The 21921-nt window shown below is 40.0% G+C and overlaps 2 protein-coding genes across 3 annotated transcripts; both read left to right on the top strand.

The window, feature by feature from the left end:
* The first annotated feature begins 1702 nt into the window (after positions 1-1702).
* Positions 1703-5933, top strand: LOC109646480 (pyroglutamyl-peptidase 1-like). The gene is made up of 5 exons (XM_020112228.2): positions 1703-1979; positions 2451-2503; positions 3541-3657; positions 4328-4560; positions 5052-5933. The coding sequence occupies exons 1-5, from the start codon at positions 1949-1951 to the stop codon at positions 5284-5286; spliced, it is 669 nt and encodes a 222-aa protein (XP_019967787.2). The 5' UTR covers positions 1703-1948; the 3' UTR covers positions 5287-5933.
* A 2083-nt stretch (positions 5934-8016) lies between these two features.
* LOC109647518 (regulator of nonsense transcripts 1-like) lies at positions 8017-21316 on the top strand. Of its 2 annotated transcripts, none has more exons than XM_020113338.2 (24): positions 8017-8402; positions 8936-9072; positions 10057-10146; positions 10462-10629; positions 10739-10919; positions 11273-11434; positions 11702-11786; positions 12025-12123; positions 12729-12837; positions 13396-13555; positions 13815-13933; positions 14164-14328; positions 14640-14754; positions 14954-15097; positions 15229-15442; positions 15591-15708; positions 15900-16056; positions 16693-16835; positions 16926-17100; positions 17276-17357; positions 17591-17752; positions 17836-18107; positions 18386-18547; positions 18774-21316. In XM_020113338.2, exons 1-23 carry the CDS (start codon positions 8232-8234, stop codon positions 18503-18505), a joined length of 3348 nt encoding a protein of 1115 aa, XP_019968897.1. In that variant the 5' UTR covers positions 8017-8231; the 3' UTR covers positions 18506-18547; positions 18774-21316. The 2 variants fall into 2 exon arrangements, with proteins under 2 accessions (XP_019968897.1, XP_019968890.1); XM_020113331.2 differs by having other exon boundaries at positions 18386-18508; positions 18774-19927.
* The last annotated feature ends 605 nt before the right edge of the window (positions 21317-21921 follow it).

Genomic DNA, 21921 nt, shown 5'->3' with positions numbered 1-21921 from the left:
AATAAACCGGAATATAAAATAGAATATAATAGAGTTATCTCTCTCTTGACATCATGAATATGACAATTAAGCTATAATACCGCCTTTTCTGATTTAACCTAGGTTTTTGTGTTTAGATAATGGTTTATATTATTGTTGTGCGTGCTCATGCGTAAGTTTTATTTAATTTACTTTGTAAAGCACTTTTTAACTTTGTGCTATATAAATAAAGATATAATTATTATTATTATTCCCATTACACGTGCAGTACGCAGTATATAACACACTGGCCCTGTGGTGGAAACTACAGTAGAACATTATTATTCCACCCATACACAGCGAGGACGTCAGCAAGAGCGTCTGCATCAGCACCACCGAGCCGAGAGGGCATCATTAGTTTCCATGGCAACACCAACATAGCCAGTGACGCAGGCAAGAGAGAGGGAGAGAGGTGAATGGGTTGAGGGAGGCGAGGCGGGGGCTGCGAGCGACTGCAGTGCAGGTTGTGTAGGTGGTTTGTGGAGGTGGGATATTGTGTGTGGTGTGATCTTTGTTGAAGCTGTAACCTCAGAAACTCTCTTGTAAAGACAAAGGTTTCATTTGTTGGAAACATTCACCACCACCTAATATTCTCCCATGAAAGAAAAAAAAATCTCCCCTATATGCCAGCTTTGGAACCTCATTGGAATCCTAGTCCAGAATGTGTGAGTCATTTCGCAACCCAGTGGGTGTGTGCTGCAGAGTGCACCGCGAATGAAAAAACAAAAAGAAGTGTTCCTCTGAGATGATATTAGATTAGCTCTGCCTTCATGAAAGCAAACTGAGAGGTAGTCTTGTCCTTGACACACTCAGGTAATTAGTGAGCCGGATGTTGTGTAAGACACAGTTTCTGCTCCCTCGGCCAGAGAAGTGTCCTCTTGACTTTTACTCTCTTGGGAGAAACTAATATGTTCAGGAACGCCCTTGTGTCGCACTCACACCATTACAGTGCATACATTCACACCTGCCCAGCTAAACCAGCAGCTCCACTGGAGCCGCTGGAGTGGGCGTTAAATGTTCTTTCATTAGAGCGATTCTGAACTGGTCTTATTGAGAGAAAGGAGGCTGTGTTTTTAATAGACTTTAGCTGCACACTCATAAGACGGATAGATTCTTTATTTGTCTCCATAGAGGAATTGGTTCGCAGCAATAATTATACCAGCATAACAAAACTATCATGACATGATTGACACACTGTATCTTCAGCTGCTCTGGATTGACATTTAGTCCAGACTTGTTTTTGTGTATGTTTAAAAAACGTGACAGCTCGTGGCGAAAAGGAGATTATTGATCTTTTGTTGTTAGAGGGGGCAGTCACATTGAAGGAGCAGTTTACTGGCTGTTGTTACTGTTATTCCATCAGTTTTTTCTGGGCTTCATCAGGATTAACAAAGAAACACACGTGTCCATCAGAACGTCGAAATACTTCACATAAAAGCCGCAGTGGCGGATCTAGAATTTTTCAGGGGCCATCATTTACACAGAGAGGCCAAATATACATCCAACATTTAAATGATTCCTTGTTTACTTTTGACTCTGTAGATTCGCGTAAAGCCACACATGTACCTATTAAACCCACAAATGATGATGATTGCTTTTCATTTTCTCAGTAAACACGTGCAACTTCAGTCATATTCTTTCGATCAAAATACATTTAAACACTTTTTTTCATCCCCTTTTGCAGAGATCCAACTCCTCAGAACCCCCGATTACACCTCTTCTTCTTCAATGACTTCTCACTGTGATCTGCCGTGGACAGATACATGCCTGCACAGTAGGTGGCAGTGTGATCCATCCAGAGCTGATGTGTTATTTCCTGTGAGCAGTGAAGCAGAAGAAGAGCAGCAGGCAGCCGAAGGCAATCCTGTGCAGACATTTGATCCCAAATATTATAAACCTATGACGGTGTTTGTTGTGAGAGCTGGGGATCATGGCCAGTAAGAAGAAGGTTATAGTGACAGGTGAGAGGTTATGCTTGGTGACAGGAGGAGAGGAGCGAGGTCGGTGGTGCTCTGATGATTTCTTCGTGTTTACTACACTGCTGTTGCATGTCAGAGACTTCTACTTGTGTGTGAGCTGCACAGATGTGTGATAATGACACATGAAGAAATGCATCTGAAGTCTAAAATTCACCTTTTTCTCGGAACACAAATCTTCCTACATATCGTGTCCTTTCTCTGTATCATGCGCTTGACGGCTGCAATTAATGTTCAACCTGATGCAACCTTTAGACTTTGAATGAACGAGTCCCTTTTTTATACAGTCAACCTTGTGATACCGTGCTATATAAATTTGATTGATTGATTGAATTTGAACCTTATCACTTCTGTCCATGACAGATAACCTTCCTCTGTGACTTTTTAATCACCACGCACCGTCTCTGAAGCAAAGAATTTAGTTGATAGTTTGTTTAACTCATGTGTTCCCTGCAGGTTTTGAGCCTTTTGGAGAGCATGCAGTCAACTCCAGCTGGGTGGCAGTGCAGGTAATCAGTAATCAGGGTTTTCAATGTTTAACCAAGGTGCCACTTCAGAGATTTCCTTATCTTTGGCGCCATCTGAATGTGAAAGTGAATTTACAATAAATTTCTCTCTTACGTCAAAGCCTTTAAACTCTAAAATGCAATGGACTTACTGTACATTAGAGAATAGTTGAGAAAAAAAGCCCCGTTTTAATTTCTAACTTTAATATTTTTCATTTATTTTATTTATGATTAATTTCTTTCTATCTTATGCCTTACAAATGTTCAGTTTCGAGTTGCATCTCTTATCATGTCTGTAAAGCTGCACTTGTTACTTAGCTGTTATAATGCTATACAATAATAATAAAACTTTATTTCTATTGCACAAAGTTGTAAATTGCTTTACCAAATATAAAGGAATAAAACGACACAGAACCAAACAAGACAGGACAAAGAATAAGAAAAAGAACAAAAGCAGAAAATAATAAGAAGAATAAAATTTTGTAAAAGAGTAATACAATATATTTTAAGTAATGATTTAAAAACAGGTAAATTGGTGTCAAGTGTCCTCAGGCGAAGGGGCTCCAGAGCCTCGGGGGCCTGATGGCAAAAGCACTGTCACCATAGTTACCAGCCTTGACTGATAGGCGCTAAAAGCAAGTTACTAGCAAGCTTTAAAAGTTATTAAAAGAATCTTAAAATCAATCCTAAATTTAACTGGCAGCAAAAAAAAGGGAGGCACGAACTGGAGAGATATGAGCCCAATACACTTGGTGTTGGTCGAAATGGGAGCAGCACAAAAAAGAGCTGATTTGATTTTGGCTAAATTTCTTCTCTAGAGAAAGTCACAAAATGTATTAAGGTTTAAGTTGATACAGGCTTCAAATTATTTAAATGATACAGTATGTTGATCTAAGCCATAGTGTTTGTACATTTGCTAATTGTTCATGTTATAAAAGCTTAATCTTAATGTGTCTGTTAAAGGTGAAGGAGTTTTGTTTTGTGTGTGTCTGCAGCTGCAGTCAGGAGCTTTATAAAGTGAACTGTGTGTTTGCCTACAGACGCTGGAGCGATTAGGTCTGGGTGAGGCTGTAGAGCTGCATGTGTGTGAGGTGCCTGTCGAATACCAGGCTGTTCAGAGTCTGCTGCCGTCACTGTGGAGAGAGCGCCAACCACAGGTATTCAAGGGAATGCACAACACTGTACATTAACACTCGAGATGCTCACATACCATTTAAAAAAAACCCTAACTAACTTTAACCACTGTTATGGACGTTTTCTGGAAGCTGGTGAAAGGAGAACTCAGACAGCAGCTAATGTCTTATGCAGAAGATTTTAATGTGGTCTTGATGCATCAAGGAGACCAGAAGGTGGAACAATATACAAACACTAACACAGTAACATGAGCAATTGTCACCCCCAAGTCTGAAGCTGTCTCACCCAGCATCCACATATATCTTCCTCTACTTGTGTCACCCATTCTAACAGCACATATATGAATGGCTGTTACATGTAGGTGTTCACATCCTATTGGATACTGGTGTTATACGCAGAAAGAGTTGAAGTCGGTGAGAGTTGAAGTGCCTCTCTGTCTGTGGCATCTGAGTTAGATATGAAAGTCCCTAAGCGTAGACACTGTTTATCTATAACCTGACCTTGTGTACTGCTTAGAGAGACAAGGGAGTATCTGTGGAATTAGCCAGGCACTCTTCTCTTAATGGTGTACAGATATAATGTAATATACACTATATATACATAACATAGTATATAGTGGCATATACAGTAATGTGTGAGGATATACGAAAATTCCTCAACAACCACCTTTGTCTTTTACGTTCCTCTGAGCAGTTAGTCGTCCATGTCGGTGTTTCTGGATTAGCGACCACGGTCACTCTAGAGCAGTGCGGCCACAACAGGGGCTACATACGTCCGGACAACAGCAGCTTCTGCCCGGACTCAGAGTGCTGCATGGAGGACGGCCCCGACTGCATCAGCTCAGTGCTGGACATGGAGACAGTCTGCAAAAGGGTCAACAACTCTGACATCGGGGTGGCTGTGTCAGTATCGAAAGATGCTGGAAGGTCAGTGATTTTATTTAAACGTGTAGGATAGTTCATGTTTAGAGGAACTATTCAATTCATCCTGCATATTGATAGAATAAGCACTGCTGTTACCAATAGCATCAATGATTCCAACATAATACAATATCAGGGCCCTGAAGATAGAGTGGCGAGATTGGAATGCAGCCATCATTGATTTGTTTATTGATTATTTGATTATTTATGTCAAGATATCTTTTGTGGAATTAAAAAAGGCAGATTCTTTTTGAACTAATCTTTTCATCTTGATCTGTATTTAGACTTCTACTACATAACAGAATACAGAGATAAGCTACAATAGATAATACGTACAGAACAAACAGGACGGTGTGACAAACACATGTCTTAGCTTCTAATAAAGCTGCATGTATTTCCCTCTGGCTCTCACTGCGCTACTCATCGATTTTGATAAAGTAGAAATGTGATAACACAAATTTGACATAATCTTAACAACCATCCTTTGCCCCTGGCAGGTATCTGTGTGACTACACTTACTACAGATCTCTGTACCTGGGGCGGGGCCACTCGGCCTTTGTCCACGTGCCTCCTTTAGGGAAACCCTACAGCCGCCAGGACCTGGGTCGAGCCCTGCAGGCCATCATACAGGAGATGCTCAACCTGCTGGAGAGGGACTGTACAGAAGACGAGACACACATACACAATGATCACTGCAATCACAAGCATCAACACCAGCATGAGTACCAATGACTGATTCACAACCTGAACAGAGTCAGATTAACAACATTCAGGAAGGACCACTGGCTTGTAGTAATGGTTTCATCAATATAAATGTAAAGGCACATTTTAATTTGGTTTTGCTGCTTAGAAAGTTTTCAAGCTGTGAATTTTACACACACTGATGACACAAGTAGTTGGCATCAGTGAGTTTTTGTTTTGTCAGCCTCAGATTATCCAAAAGACTGTGAAACTCACCATCATTTACCAGTGTTCATGAAAAAGGGGATTTCTTTTCTACTATAATAACATATAATCACCCGTAGCAGCCAACTAATACGATAGTGTCTATGATAATAGGTTTTATGATGTCACACTGTGGGAATTCTTACTGTTCTCCACTTTTCCTAATCCTCCCTGTATGATTTTTGAGTAATGTTGTAATTCACTGTTATTGCTTATGTTTTTTACCAGAGAAATGAGATGACTACAAAATGAAGGGAACTTGAAGAAATATAAAGATTCACACTTATAATCGTTTGTTAATCTCAGGGAATATTTGCACTTGCAATCTGAGCTTGCAGTTCGATTAACTGGATGTGTCTGTCCTGTGTGTGTAGTGGAGCTTTACAAAGCAAAGCCACCCTAAATCTGTTTATAATTAAAACACTTAAATCACACTTAGTTTTCTTTTTCTTGGTCTGAACTCTTTAGTCCGATGTTATATTTCCCTGTTCCAGAAGCATTTATGCTTTTTAAGTAGATTGTAAATTGATCCTAAACATGATATTCTAAATAATTTATTTGGTTTTCTGTGGTTTAAAGGTTCTGACAAACAGTAAATAAATACATTTTTTTCTGTTAAAGTATCATTTAAAAACTGTTCTTCACTGCAAATCTGTATTTGAGCATAAATAAAACAAATCAGGAAGACTAAAAGTCCACTGTCCCATTTTAATGAATGGGGATACTTTCTGATCTATTTCATTTTAGTTTAACTATCAAAAAACATTTGATGATTGTTGATGCAAACATGGCTCATAAACATACTCTCTAGGTCTCAGTGAAATTACACTGATATTTTCTTTATTTTTTACAGAATGCCTTGGAGAGATAATGTCAGCAAATATAATACATTTTAATGTTTAAATCTGAGGAGTATGGAAAGTTACTGCTTAAACCATACAGGTGAGTTTGTGACCTACCAGACCTATGTTCTCCAAGTAGATTTAATTCTCCTGAGATGCTTCCTCAAATTTGAGAAACATTTATATTATAACTATTTTATTGTTCCTTAATTCAGTTTACCTATTACTCTTTACCTTGGTATAATGATAATTCCTGACTCTAGTCATACTGTCTTAAGATACATTTGATTTGTGATTTTTCTCCTGTGTTTGTTTGAGATTTGATAGGCCTGTATATTTTAAGTCTGCAGTTATTCACTGACAAAAACATTTACAATTCTTTTATCAGCTCTGGAATGTACAGTATCTTTGTTTTGTTGTGTGGTTCTTCATTCAGTTGCAGCGTGGATTATGATGGGTGTGTATGTTGTGGTTAGACAGACCTGCTAAACTCGTTCTGACCTGTCAGATTCGTGCAGGACAGACAGAAGCAGGTTCTACCTGACTATGAATGAATGAAAATGAAGTAAAAAATTCTCAAACTGAAGTATAATAATACAACCTGTTTGGGCACAGGAATAAATAAATGTTGTAACCTCTCTTAGCCTACCAGTGCCAAACCCAGTACAGCCAGTGCCAGATTACATCTAATAAAAATAACAATACTTCATAAAAAATATCAAATAAAAGCATATCTTTAAAAAATAATGAGTTTTTTAAATAACTTTAAAAGATATATGACAGGGAATAAACATTGACAAATAACTAATATATCACTACCAAACCAAATAAATGAAAAAAACAATCATGCCATCAACAACAATTCAAATCAATCATATTTACAATTTTCTAAATAATGTATTTATGAATTCAATAAAAGTATTTTAATTCCACTACCTTGAAAGCCAATGCTCCATAAAGAACCAATAAAATGTCAACATATACAGAGATATTCCCACTCATGAGTACAAAGATAAAAATTGTACCTTGAGTGGTTGTTTCTTTATGTGATGTGTTTTATTACAGTGCTGTCAGTGATATTGAATCATATCGTTTTGTACACATTTTATTGGGTTGAAATGTTATACGATATGAATAATGAATATATTTAAAAATATGAAACAATACATATTTCTCATACTTCTACATTAATGGCACAAAAATATGAGTATGTAATATAGTATATGAGTTCTATGAGTTGATGATGTAATAACATGTTATTATGTGTTATCATACTGTGCACAATACTACTTCTTAAAAAGCTATAGATACATTTCTTCTCTTTGACTTATACATCTGCTCCTATAATTAATATGTACTATAAACCAATAATCACTTTTGTGATGATATAGTTATCAAGTACATGTTGTGTGTTACCATACAGCATCAGTGGCTGTTTGCATATTCTTAACATCTTATATTCAAACTATGTTGTTTGATCGTGTGAAATAAACTGATAATAATTAATGAATTAAAATCTGAAGAGCTCTAAATAATATTCACAACTATTGACTCCGCTCACATGGTTACTGCATAAATATATGAGTAGTATAAGTATGAAAGATGTGACCTTGTTACATAACAAACTGTGCACACATGTCTCCTTGTCTCCTTTCCTTCCCTCGCCCCTTTGCAGGTGACTTCCGGTAGGGAACAAGCGGTAGTGAAGGAGGGAAGGAAAGGAGAGGAGCGGGGAGGGAGACGAACGGAACGCAGCCGCAGTCACCGCCACTGTTTGTCGTTTCTCCATCAACACTGTCTCCGTTATTCGTTCCCTCCACCGGAGCAGCGGCAGCGGCAGCAGCCTGTGGAGTGTCCGGCGGGTTTACGGGGAATTAGAAGAGCAGCACCATGAGCGTGGAGGCGTACGGGCCGAGCTCCCAGACTCTGACGTTCCTGGACACGGAGGAAGCGGAGCTGCTGGGAGCGGACACCCAGGGCTCCGAGTACGACTTCACCGATTTCACCCTGCCGAGCCAGACCCAGACCCAAGGCCAGACCCAGAGTCAGCTCGACGGGCAGGTGCGTTTCAAAAACAGCGTCCTCCACTGAACTAGCCGAACGTTAGCTCACAGTCCAGCTGGCAGGCTTCCACCGGCTAGCACGGCGACGCCTTCCATCTGTTACCATGCTTTTATCCCCACTAATTGGCTAGCACGCTAGCTGGCTAACTAGCTCGCAGCAACAGAGTTAGCATATTGGCACAGCTAGCATGTGAAGGTTCAGGACTTTACTGCAAAACAAAACAAGTGGTGAAATGAAAAAGTACTGCTTCTACACAATCCACTTGTACGTGCTAACTACCTTCAGTGTGTAGTGACAACAACAATCACACATGTCAGTGAACACAGCTGCTTCGATGACATATGTCAACACACTGTTTACACATGTGACAGTTCAGACCTCTCATGAACAATGTGATCACCGGTGCATTTGTCTGTATGTTTGGCTGTCTGATCTTTGTACAATCCAGTATTTTGTATTAGTTTATCCCACATGAAGCTGACAGACAGTTTCAGTTGATATATCTGATTCTCCTCACCTCGTCTCCTCAGGTTAATGGTCCTGACGGGGTGCTGCAGAATGGAGACGACCCTGTGGTGAAAGCCAGTCAGCTGCTAGCAGAGCTGAACTTTGAGGAAGATGAGGAGGATACCTACTACACCAAGGACCTTCCTGTCCATGCCTGCAGGTAAAGGGTCAGACAGTCACTTGTGATTATTTTCTTCTTCTTTTGTTGCGAGTAGTGTCTGTCAGCTATCTCTGATTTCACTAGTTATGACTTCATACAGACCCTGTCTTTACACTCAGTGTCAATGGGTTGTGGAGCATTGACCATGTGTGTTTTTGCTGACCATAATGTCTGAATTTATATTTTCAGTTTTTGCATTCATATTAATGCCACTTTAGACGTACTGAAATTGTTCAAACTGAGCATACTAAAAGCTTACATATTTCTGCTTCCATCTGCTGGTTTTTGCCCATGTTGGCCATTATTTTTTTCTCAGAGTAGCAAGAGTTTTTGGAATATTTGCCCAAAAGAGTAAAATACAGATAATAACAAGACAAAAGCATAAGTGTGTGGGGGGGTCACTCCCTCTATAGATTAAGACTTGAGCCAATTCATCAGATCATCTTGAATCCAGCTAATGTCAATGATAAATAATCAATATTTGTGTTGTGTCATGCAAAGCAGTGCTGCTGTTGTCATAATTACAGTTAATACACTATTACACAAACAAACTCTAGAATATAGTCTAAATATTAGTTTAGCTGGGCCAGAGGTCCTGCTGAGTTTGTCTGACCAGACCCTCTCTTTTACTCAGTGAGCATTATTTTATATAAACTTTGATACCCATCAGCAAAATACTGTTTAAATTTCTTTCATATTTTCACTTAAAGTTAAATTCTTACAGCACTGAATGTTTGCTGAGCACTTTCCATTACTACAAAGCTACTGTAAGTCACTTCTTTAAAATTTGTTTCTGAAAATGTGAAAAAGATGTGCATGTGCTGTTGCTTTGGTATAAATCTGCTGCAAGATGAATTACTGCCTCTCTTTTTATTTTAGTTTCATTAATAAATGATGTGTTTATGACATGAGATATCCTGCTGTTCAGTCTGTCTGTTTTGAGAGTTCAAGATTTAAGATTTTATGTTCTAACATGTCTTGTAGTTACTGTGGGATTCATGATCCAGCCTGTGTGGTTTACTGCAACACCAGCAAGAAGTGGTTCTGTAATGGCCGTGGAAACACATCCGGCAGGTAAGATACAGCAAATTATCAGCAAGACTACAGTACACATTTACTGTAATACTAATATGTAATTAAAGTCCAAAATAAAGAAGTATTTTTCTTCGAAGTATTAATAATCACTTATAGTCATTTTAGCTGATGATTGTGTCTTTATACATTTTTATAATTCAACTCGTTGCTGCTTCGGTGTTTCCTCTATATGTTGATCCTGCTTTTTGTGTATATGGAAGAATTGCTAGTATTTACACCCTGCCTGTATATAGGACTGAAGTCTTCAGTGTTTCCTCCAGCAGGGACATAAATTATCACTCTCTTTACTTTTAGCCACATTGTAAACCACCTGGTGAGAGCAAAGTCCAAGGAGGTGACTCTGCATAAAGATGGACCTCTAGGGGAAACGGTACTGGAGTGTTACAACTGTGGCTGTCGCAACGTCTTCCTGCTGGGCTTCATCCCTGCCAAGGCTGATTCAGTCGTGGTGTTACTGTGCAGGTGAGGGCACGTTTATGCGGCAGGCTAAGCACTCTGATTTCCCTGCTGATCGAGTCAGTTGAAGAGTTTCACATTTACATTTGACATTTTTGCTGTGGTTGTTACACAGGCAGCCATGTGCCAGCCAGAGCAGCCTGAAAGATATCAACTGGGACAGCTCACAGTGGCAGCCTCTCATCCAGGACCGCTGCTTCCTGTCCTGGCTGGTCAAAATCCCCTCAGAGCAGGAGCAGCTCAGGGCCCGTCAGATCACCGCCCAGCAGATCAACAAGCTGGAGGAACTCTGGAAGGTACAGTCAATACAACTCTCTGTGCACACACCCGTCCGTCATTTTGCTATGTAGATACTCTAAACCCACATAACTTACATCTCATCATGGGTTGGGCTTATCTATGCAGTTGAGCAGATATACACATACAGTAGAGTGTGATGCAGGTAAATTAACTGCATGTGTGCTGAGTTGTTTCTTACTGTTCAGTTCAATTCTTATGTTGCTATTATCTGTAGTTTCCTGTGTATAAAAGTTCTTTCATTCCTTCATTCTTTCATTCCTTCATTCTGTCATTCCTTCCCTTTGTCTTTTCACTCTTGTTTTCTTCCTTTCTTTCTTCTCTCCCTCGTTCCTCCATTTCCTCCTCACAGGAAAATCCCACTGCAACCCTGGAGGACCTGGAGAAGCCTGGTGTAGATGAGGAGCCGCAGCACGTCCTGCTCCGCTATGAGGATGCTTATCAATACCAGAACATCTTTGGTCCTCTAGTGAAGCTGGAAGCTGACTACGACAAGAAACTCAAAGAGTCCCAGGTAAACAAAAACTTTTTATGATAACATTGTATTTACAGGATTCAGTGTTTGTCATATCAGTTAATGATTAATTATTTGTTGATTAAATAATAATTTAATCAACTTGTGTCAGTTGTAGTGTAATTTGGTTTATTCACTGTTTTTTTTTATTGTACCAATGTTTCAGCAATTATCCAACCTTATTAATTTTTTAATTTTCATAAATTTAACCTCAATATGTTTTCTGTTTAAGTAATAAATGTATTTTTTAATGTTGCTTCTTAACAGACTCAAGACAACATTACAGTCAGGTGGGACTTGGGACTGAATAAAAAGAGAATTGCATATTTCACTCTTCCCAAGACAGACTCAGGTACTGAATTGTTGTTTATCTTTGTCGAACTTTGTCTTAGTAAAAATTTGCATGTTATTCTAATACAATTATCCAGAATTAACTAGAGACCATCTTGTGATGGATCACATCAGATGCAATGACCGTCAACACATTCTGAGCCCTGAGTACTAGTAAAACTAGCCTTTTGAGGTTCCTTTACTTTATGTCGAGATGCATATTTAACAAAGTGATTGTTTTCATGTATACTTCCCTCCAGATATGCGACTGATGCAGGGAGATGAAATTTGCCTGAGGTACAAAGGAGACCTGGCTCCTCCATGGAAAGGCATTGGACACGTCATCAAAGTCCCTGATAGTATCCTTATGACTGTTACAATAGACAAACTATATCTATCATTTTACTGGTTATTCACACATTCATCTGTTTGCCTCTTGATTAACTTTTAATTTATCATAAATTAGGAAAAATGTCTCAAACACTGACATATAGGTCTTTGGTAGCATCTAGTGGCAGCTGTAGAAAACTACAAAAATATTGGCAAACTTGGTTCTGTACTTTTTGGTACATTTAATCTGTAGATTTCTTGTACAGTTAAACATGTTCATTCAGCAAGAAATGAGGCTGCATATCTAGACAGTTCATTCAACCAAACTTTTCTTACCCATTTCTTTGAAGTTTAGTATTTATTACTGAGGTTCACCTTTGTTTTGATGAAACAAAGGTCTGTGCAGAGAAGTTACCTGTTTTATAAAGCTTGAAAAGTCTGCAGCAGGTAACAGAGAAGTGACTGAGAGCATAAAATATTACTGATAGCATCTTTTTGGTCATCTGACTTCAAATCATCAATAAAGAAAAACAGTTATACTGATATTGTCAAAGCAGTTACCACAAATATAATAATAAGTACATACAGTATGTATATTTAAAGGCCATTACTCTTCCTTGAGTTACTTTATCAGACTATGGCGATGAGATCGCTATAGAGTTACGAAGCAGTGCCGGGGCTCCAGTGGAGATCCCACACAACTTCCAGGTCGACTTTGTGTGGAAGTCCACTTCCTTTGACAGGTATTTACAAGATAATTACACACACTGATGTTTTTTGTTGTGACACCTGCCATTCACCATTTATAACAACAGACTATTTTGCTGTTTAAGCAAGGCCTAAAACTCAACTTGATCTCTTATTAAATGAAAGTACACTGTGGTTTGAAATGCATATTTTCATGTCAGAGTTTAAAGGTTATTGTTAGTCAGCCACTTGTTTAAAGCAGAGGTCAAAGTATACATACATACATGAATATACACAGAAAAAAAATCACTAAATGTTTCCAAGAAGTCTTTGCATTTCATAACAGTGTATTAAGTCTAGTGTTTGTAGCTTTTCAGCATGCAGTGATTTAGTTTGCTCCATATTTTAGGTTTTGCACAACTGATAAAGACACAGTCCCTTGACAATGTATTTCAGAACATATGACAATATAAAGAATATCTCTCTCTTCATCCTAAAACATTGATTTAGTTAGTGACTGACTAATTTAAAAAAATGTTTCCACTCAATGAGGGGGTCCTGTTTGTATAATCCAGCTACCCCTGTCTTAATATTCTCACCTTTCCATCATCCAGGATGCAGAGTGCCCTGAAGACGTTTGCTGTGGATGAGACCTCAGTGTCTGGTTACATCTACCACAAACTGCTGGGACACGAGGTAGAAGATGTGGTCATCAAGTGTCAGCTGCCCAAACGTTTCACTGCTCAAGGCCTACCTGATCTCAACCACTCCCAGGTAAGTTAAATAAAACAGCCACATTGTTTTCCTTGATATACTTTGGTGAAGTATAATCAGACAAATGTTGCCTGTGCCCACACCTGCATTACAGAAAACACAAACATGAAGGAGATAATTCAGAGTTTTAAGATTAAGGTCACTCATATCTCATAAAGCAATTTCAAGGCAAACCCTGGTACTATATATAGTGACCTTTTTTTAATAGTTTAAACATCTTCGTTTTTCAGTCACATCATTATGTTTTGCTGTAATACAGGTATATGCTGTGAAGACAGTGCTGCAGCGCCCCCTCAGTCTGATCCAGGGACCTCCCGGCACAGGGAAGACAGTAACCTCTGCCACTATTGTCTACCACCTGGCTCGACAGGGTAACGGGTAAGACACACACTGTGTAAATGGTTTCCATCTGTTTCTAGTATTTGACGTTTTTTAGCATCGGCCCAGTTCAGACCTGATGTTAACATCAGCCTGTCACAAGTGGACATTTTTATGATCATTCAGTTCACACCTGGCATTAGAATGTGTCTCAAGTGATCACATATGATCAGATCTCACTTCCCTGCTGCATAGGCAAATAAACATGCACGTCATCTGTCTCTCTTTAGGCCAGTGCTGGTGTGTGCTCCCAGTAACATCGCTGTTGACCAGCTGACAGAGAAGATACACCAGACAGGACTCAAGGTGGTGAGGCTCTGTGCCAAGAGCAGAGAAGCCATTGACTCGCCTGTCTCCTTCCTGGCTTTGCACAACCAGACCCGCAACATGGACAGGTAACACATAACTGACTAGTATCAGTTATCATTTTTAAAGAAGACTTTTCACTGGTTAGTTAAGTACCAGTTCTCCCAATAATAATTTACAACTTTAGTAGGAAAATGTTATCATGAACCCCTGAGAGAGTGAAAGAGAAGCATTGGCTGGAGATTGGGATGATATTGTGTATTAATAAACTGAAACATGGGAAGTACAAATACCATCACTGGTGGCCTATGTTTATTCCAGACCTTTAAGTAATACTTGTAATGCAAATACTAGTCATTGCTCTCAAGCACAAAACTGATCTCTTATTTCAAACCTGCAGTATGCCAGAGCTTCAAAAGCTTCAACAGCTGAAGGACGAAACTGGTGAGCTGTCATCCTCAGACGAAAAGCGCTACCGAGCTCTGAGACGTACCGCTGAGAGGGAGCTGCTTATGGTATGAAAACTGCTCTTGATGAAACCATCCTATATAATTTCCTGTTTTTGCAGTGCTATAGACACTACAATGTATATCAGCTTAGATTTAACAGTTACTATCAAGTGCCCACTAATTATTATGCTAATCCAACATGCCATGGTATTAGTTTTACCATTAAAAACATGAACAAGTCTGCTTTATTCCCTTTCTCTCCCAGAATGCTGATGTGATTTGTTGTACCTGTGTTGGTGCGGGGGATCCTCGTCTGGCTAAGATGCAGTTCCGCTCAATCCTGATCGATGAGAGCACCCAAGCTACTGAACCAGAGTGCATGGTGCCTGTCGTCCTGGGGGCCAAGCAGGTTGGAGACTCATGAGTGAAAATGCACATGAATCATTCTATGGCATCAGCTATCTGCTGATGTTGTGAGGTCTATGGTTTTATTGTGACTTTTCCTCTTAACTTTATGATCATCTGTTGTTTTGTCCTTAGTTGATTTTGGTGGGTGATCACTGCCAGCTGGGTCCTGTGGTGATGTGTAAGAAGGCAGCTAAAGCAGGTCTGTCCCAGTCTCTGTTTGAGCGTCTGGTAGTTCTGGGGATCCGACCAATTCGTCTGCAGGTCCAGTACCGCATGCACCCAGCCCTCAGCGCCTTTCCCTCTAACATCTTCTATGAAGGCTCTCTGCAGAACGGAGTCACTGCTGGTAAACTGCCCCTCAAAACTCCTGCCAAAGCTCCAGAATATGCCTGTTATCAGACTTCCTCATTTGAGAAACATGTTATTGACTGTACTCCGCTGTGCATCCTTGTCACCAGTATTTAGTCACATGTGTTTGGTTGTTTTTCCTTCAGCGGACCGTGTGAAGAAAGGCTTTGACTTTCAGTGGCCGCAGCCTGACAAGCCGATGTTCTTTTACGTTACACAAGGCCAAGAGGAAATTGCCAGCTCTGGAACATCATATCTGAACAGGTATATCACTTGTTCTTATTCTCTGTTTGAGTCAGGTGTCAGTTTGAGACCATGTTTAAATTTCTCTAATACACAGGCAGCCACTAAAGGCACTAAATGTTCCTTAGTTGTTTAAGATATACATTAAACCACTAAATGCAAATAATTCATGTCCATAAAATATCATAATATGACGCTTCTCGTTCATGCAGGACAGAGGCAGCCAATGTGGAGAAAATCACCACGAGGTTGCTGAAGGCTGGAGCAAAACCTGATCAGATCGGCATCATTACTCCGTATGAGGGACAGAGGTCATACCTGGTCCAATACATGCAGTTCAGTGGCTCCCTCCATACCAAGCTCTATCAGGTACAGTGAGGTTTTTTTGCAGTTTGAATACTGAATTGAGAAATTGAATTGAAGTGTTAAATGTATCACAACCATTTTAAATGAAATACAACGAAGCTGCTTTAAGACAGGAGGGGCTGTATGTGAGAACCACAGTTAGAGTCAGTTGCTCTGGACATTTTCCGTAACTTTTTCTAGTAAAATGTCCAACCATGAACTTATGTGAGAATACAACAGGTAAATGCCTAGAAAAAACACAGCAAAAGATTGGGGATGTCGGTGATGTTACTTACGCTGTACGTACTGAACCCTTGATAAAATAAAAGGATTACTAATATGTCAGAATAGAAAAGATGTTGAAGAAAATGTCGACTTGAAAGGAAAACTAGATTCCAGAGCTTTTGATGATAAGAGCTTACACCAGTGTAGATGTGCTGTAAACAAATTCTGAGTAGAATGTGTTATGTCCTTCCTCCTGCATTCTCTACAAAGGAGCCACTCCCGCCTGAATGTTCTGCACATTTTCCTGTTGTTGTTGTGAACATGTCTGCCCCAGATAATCTCCTGGGTAACTGTTTATTTATGCTTTGACTAAGAGGAGGCAGAAATAATTCCAGAACCTTAAGTCCCACTAATTTCTCTTCAATCTCTATTTAGGAGGTGGAGATAGCCAGTGTGGACGCTTTTCAAGGCAGAGAGAAAGACTTCATCATCCTGTCCTGTGTGAGGGCCAATGAGCACCAAGGCATCGGTTTCCTTAATGATCCCAGACGTCTAAATGTGGCACTCACCAGAGCCAGGTAACAAAACATGAAGTGAAATACTGATACTAACTTTACTCTTAATCCTGAGGTCTTTGTTATTAATCATCATCTGCTTCCGTCATGTAGGTATGGTGTGATCATTGTGGGAAACCCCAAGGCCCTGTCCAAGCAGCCCCTGTGGAACCACCTGCTGAACTACTACAAGGAGCAGAAGGTCCTGGTCGAAGGCCCCCTCAACAATTTGAGGGAGAGCCTCATGCAGTTCAGCAAGCCACGAAAGCTGGTCAACACCATCAACCCTGTGAGTTTAATACATGTTTTTCTCTGTGTGTGAATCATATAGAATGCATAGGTCTTTTTTTCTTGGTCAAAACTTACCTCTGCACCTAGAGTGAGCAGTTAAAGGAAAACATAAGTTTACAGGCAAGAATAAATAAACTGAGGCCTAAAAACACTTAATAGTATTTGTTTTTCAGGGGGGTCGATTTATGAGCACAGCCATGTATGATGCCAGGGAGGCCCTCATTCCTGGATCTGTTTATGACCGCAGCAGCAACGGTGAGTCATTGGGAAAACAAACTTATTCTTATCTCAAATGTTACAAAGTTTCTTACCAATTATAACAGATAAAGGAGGTATTTACTTTGTGATTTCATTTTGATGAGATTCAATGTTCTTAGTAAAGAATTTAAATACAAAAACAAGAGCTATGAGCACTGTAATGGGATAATACAAGCTCTGCACACAGTCAAAAATTAAGTACAATTAACATGTACGTCTTTCCCCTGCAGGACGCATGTCCAACATGTATTTTCAGACCCATGACCAGATCGGTATGATTGGCACAGGCTCCAATCCCATGACCTCAATGAACATCCCTATCCCCTTCAACCTGGTGATGCCCCCTATACCCCCCTCTGGATACATGGGGCAGGTCAATGGGCCCACAGGAGGTGAGACGGATACAACTCTTTGAGCCAGCTGCATTGTTCTTACACCTGTCTAAACTGTGATACCTAACTTCATCGTCGTCCAGGTCGTGGTGGAGGTATGAAGGGGAAAGCAGGCAGTGGAGGTGGAGGCGGGACTCGAGGTGGTCGTCAAAGAAACCGTGGCAACATGGGAAACCATGGTGGAGGGAATGGAGGAGCAGACCGTGGGCATGGAGGACATATGAGCGGCAGCCAGGCCAGTCAGGACCTGGGCTCCCAGTCCTTCTCCCAGGGTCCTCTGACGCAGGGCTACATCAACATGAGCCAGCCGTCACAGATGAGTCAGCCTGGGCTCTCACAGCCTGAACTCTCCCAGGTTTGTTTAACTTTATTAGAAAGAAATTTTGAATACAAATTCAGGATTCGAGAGGTCTTATGATCTGATAACTAGTTGCACTTAAAGAGGCTAGCTGTTTATTCACAGCATTTACTTTGCAGTGCCATAGCTGTCTGCACATATATTCCAACGTCTTGTCCAGTTTTCCTCCTCAAGTAAAGACTTCATCTTGTCCTTAGCCACTTACTTCTTTTTCTGCCTGGAAATAAGTGAGGGAATAACTGTTGACTGGTCTTTCTCTGTTTGTCCCATTATAGGACAGTTACCTAGGAGACGAGTTCAAGTCCCAAATTGATGTGGCTCTGTCCCAGGACTCCACCTACCAGGGGGAGCGGGCCTACCAACACGGTGGTGTGACTGGACTGTCCCAGTACTAGACTGTAAGAAATTCCACTGCGGACTCAGCTGACTCACAGAAAGTAAAGGAATATTCTGCCCATTTGTTTTCCTGCTGAAAATTACATGAAATTACATGAGGCTTCACTTTTCCAGCAGTCTGTCTTTACTTGTTGCAGCTGAATTACTGCAGGTTACTTTTACAGTTTCAGAAAGAAAGCATTACCACTGGCCAAACAATTTTATTAATGATCAAATAATGCTTTATATAGATTTTGGTTAATAAATGTGTTTGTCATTTTCTTACAGATTGCTGGAAAGGAGCTAGGCCTGTGTGTGGCTTAGTTCATCGGTATTTTAATCTGGGTAATAACAAAAAAGAACAAACATGGATACCCGTTTTCCACTGCTACAACCGAAGCACCACTGTGTGAAAGTAACAGGAGAGAGACCGTGAGAAACCAACCAATCACAAGAGTGAGAGCAAAAAACATGGGAGTAGAGCTGGACAGGAAGAGAGCAAGAGACCAGAGCGAGAGGCAGGTGGAGGAGAGAAGGCACTGCTGCTCACATGCGAAGACATGGCGAGGGAGAAAAGCTTGTCATCGTTGGAGCTGCACAGTTGGAGAGTCGAGACCTTGGACAGGTCAAGGAGGGACAGAAGGTCCAATCAATGCTGGAGAGGGGAGAAGGACAACTGTGTCATCTTGTCCCTCTTGCGCCCCTGAAGCCTCTGGCTTCTCTGGGCAGTGTGGTTGGGATTCTTGCTCCAGAAGCTGAGAAAGATGGAGAAGAAGAGGTGTCTCACACAGAAGTCCTCCAAGCTAACCCAACAGGATGTCCTCTGTGACTTGGAGAGAAAGAAAGTGAGAGAAAACAAAAAAGGGGACACAACTCTTGAAGCAGTTGACATGGCAACTTTTTTAAACTCAAAGCTTGATATGGGGCTCTGCATTTGATCACATCTAAGCATCCAGGAGAGACGAGTGTCAAAACGCTATTTGAGTGAACTCTAAAGCGCTCGTGGTGTTGTGTCTCAAAGAGCTGAAATGATTATTTGAGGATTACACTGCCGCCGTGAATCGTTAGCTTTGAGTTGGAAAGTTTTCTAAATAGATCTGTTTTCATTGAGGTTTTTCAGCGATTTAAGCTATTGTTGTCGGCCGTCTTTCAAGGCAGGTCTTTCTCGAGGTGGTCTGTAAAGAACATGTGGGGGAATTAGCTCTTAAAAAAATATAAACGCAAAAAAAGAAAAACATCTTTGTCTCCAGATCTGAGGACGTCGATGACGCCAAAGATCTGCAGAGAGGGAGACAATGTTGTTTTTGTTCTTCTAAATGTTTCTTTAATATTGTGCAAAAGAGTGAAAAGCACCATAACCAGCTTATAACTTAAGGAGGCAGTCATTCTTTTCTGCTGTCCTTGAAGCTAGCAGGTAGTGATCATCTCGAGCATATTCACGGCAGCTAAAAGCATCAAAAAAGCCAAATGAAGAGGGAGTTACTCCCCAGACACCTTTGCCCCAAAATGTGCTTACAATGAATATATGTGCAGTTAAAGAAGCTGATTATTGGAGTGACAAGAGGAACTTTTATATAGGATAAATCATGATCTTGTGTTTTCAGGCCTTTAGTGGAGTCTCTTGGGAACTCTTCACTACTAAGTTATGAAAACTTTTAAGCCCCTCTGAGAAAAAATGTGTCAAAGAGAAACTTAGTCATAGATTTTACCATGTTGGATTTTGATGAAGGAGATTTCGAGATGTTTTAACGAAGGTCAACTGATTACATATTTATTAGCTTATATGTTGTCCACACACTGTAAAATCTTGGCTTGAAGACATCTTTTAATTAAGCAACGATAATGTGTAATGTATATGTAGTTGGACTTGAGTCCAGAGAATGACTCGTGTTTTCGTTAGTTTGTTGTCCTGAAGTTTTGAGCTCTTAGAAGAGTGAAACAGTTACAGAGAGTATTTCATGTGAAGAACAGAACAGTTAGTTTGTTCAACTTGAGTAAACATTAGTGTCTTTAGTTTCAGCTCCATGTATGTGTTTCACTTGCTTTATGAATTTTTCATGTAGCTTGTAGTTAAACAGTAACTCTAAATTTTACTATGTACAGCCTTTGGTTTTCTGATGATCGAAAGGACTTTTATTTGCATGTCATGCCCCCCCCCCCCCCACACACACACACACACACACACACACACACACCCACACACACACACACACCCACACACACACACACACACTGTCAGTGCAGCTGTTTGTCATGAACTAATCTACCATGAGCTAACGTGGTTGTTTCATCTGTGCGTTGCAGAGGGAACCTAAGCCTTCTCCTCATACTGCAAAATAGACAAAGCAAACACAGATCTGAATATGTTTCTGCAAACAAGTCACTATAGAGTGTTTTTTAATATCCTCACAATAATAAATTGGTAACAAACTCAGGTCAGTTTGTGACCAACTCCAGATGTGCAAATAATACATCCCCTACCTGTACAGAAAAACGGATTTTTCCCCCCCGCATGAATTATCTGTGGAGCTGTAGATCATCTATCTACTCTCGTTTATGGATGACATATGTCGCATGTACTGTGACTCGAGGGTAACTTTTTGAGTTGGATTTTCTTGCTATACATATTTATTTGCCCTGATAATTTAATTTGGCTTATTTATTTTTCCACCTGAACTGTAAATAACGACATTTTGTGTTGGCCACATGGCCGAACCTGTCTGCCCACTAAATTATGTTTGTAGTTAGAAAATAATACTCACAAACAATTCTCCTGTCGATAATGTTGGTAAATTAAAGTTTGCTTCTTTTTCCTTCTTTGACTTCTTAAACTCTGGTCTTTAAGAACTTCTAAGTCTTTTTAAACAATCTACAGTTCAGCATTTCTCTTGAACTTGCTGGACATCGGTCAGTTACACACTTATGAGCTCGTACTTGCTCACCAGTTACATAGAGCTAAGAATGGGTGTTTAGAGTGAGAGTGAAAGCCATTAAACTAATTTTGAAGCTGCTATTTTAAAGTTTAGAAAAGTTTCTGTGATTGTGTTGCTTCGAGTGAAAGTTTAAAAACTAGAATTACCTGTTCTGCACAAATGTATCCTGTGAAAGTCATTTATTATACACTACATTATGTGATTATTATTTGTAATGTACCAGCACACATATTATCTTATTGCTGATAAAAAGTCCTTCACACACAGTTGGGGGAGTTTTTCAGTCCAGTGCTGGGTTGACCTCCTCTGAAGGAGTCACAGGATAAACCTGAGATGATTCATGTCGTAGGAAAGAAGAAAAACAAAGTTGTTATGTACAATTTTGTAATAGATTTAGGTATTTTTCCTCCCCAATAATTTGCTTATCTGTAAAATATTATTACAACTCATCTGTAACTCAAACCATGAGAGAAGTTTGAACCTTATAGTTTCATGAAGATCAT

The sequence above is a fragment of the Paralichthys olivaceus genome, chromosome 16 (assembly GCF_024713975.1).
Source record: "Paralichthys olivaceus isolate ysfri-2021 chromosome 16, ASM2471397v2, whole genome shotgun sequence".
NCBI classification, from domain to species: Eukaryota; Metazoa; Chordata; class Actinopteri; order Pleuronectiformes; family Paralichthyidae; genus Paralichthys; species Paralichthys olivaceus.
Note: the sequence above shows the minus strand (reverse complement) of the source record. Positions and strands in the feature narration are given on the sequence as shown.

Coding starts and splice junctions, on each gene's coding strand:
- LOC109647518 (XM_020113338.2), top strand. CDS start 8,232: ATGAGCGTGGAGGCGTACGGGCCGAGCTCCCAGACTCTGACGTTCCTG. Junction 14,329..14,639: donor CAGACCCGCAACATGGACAG/GTAACACATAAC, acceptor TCAAACCTGCAG/TATGCCAGAGCTTCAAAAGC. Junction 17,358..17,590: donor TTATGACCGCAGCAGCAACG/GTGAGTCATTGG, acceptor TTTCCCCTGCAG/GACGCATGTCCAACATGTAT.
- LOC109646480 (XM_020112228.2), top strand. CDS start 1,949: ATGGCCAGTAAGAAGAAGGTTATAGTGACAG. Junction 1,980..2,450: donor GAAGAAGGTTATAGTGACAG/GTGAGAGGTTAT, acceptor TGTTCCCTGCAG/GTTTTGAGCCTTTTGGAGAG. Junction 2,504..3,540: donor CCAGCTGGGTGGCAGTGCAG/GTAATCAGTAAT, acceptor GTTTGCCTACAG/ACGCTGGAGCGATTAGGTCT.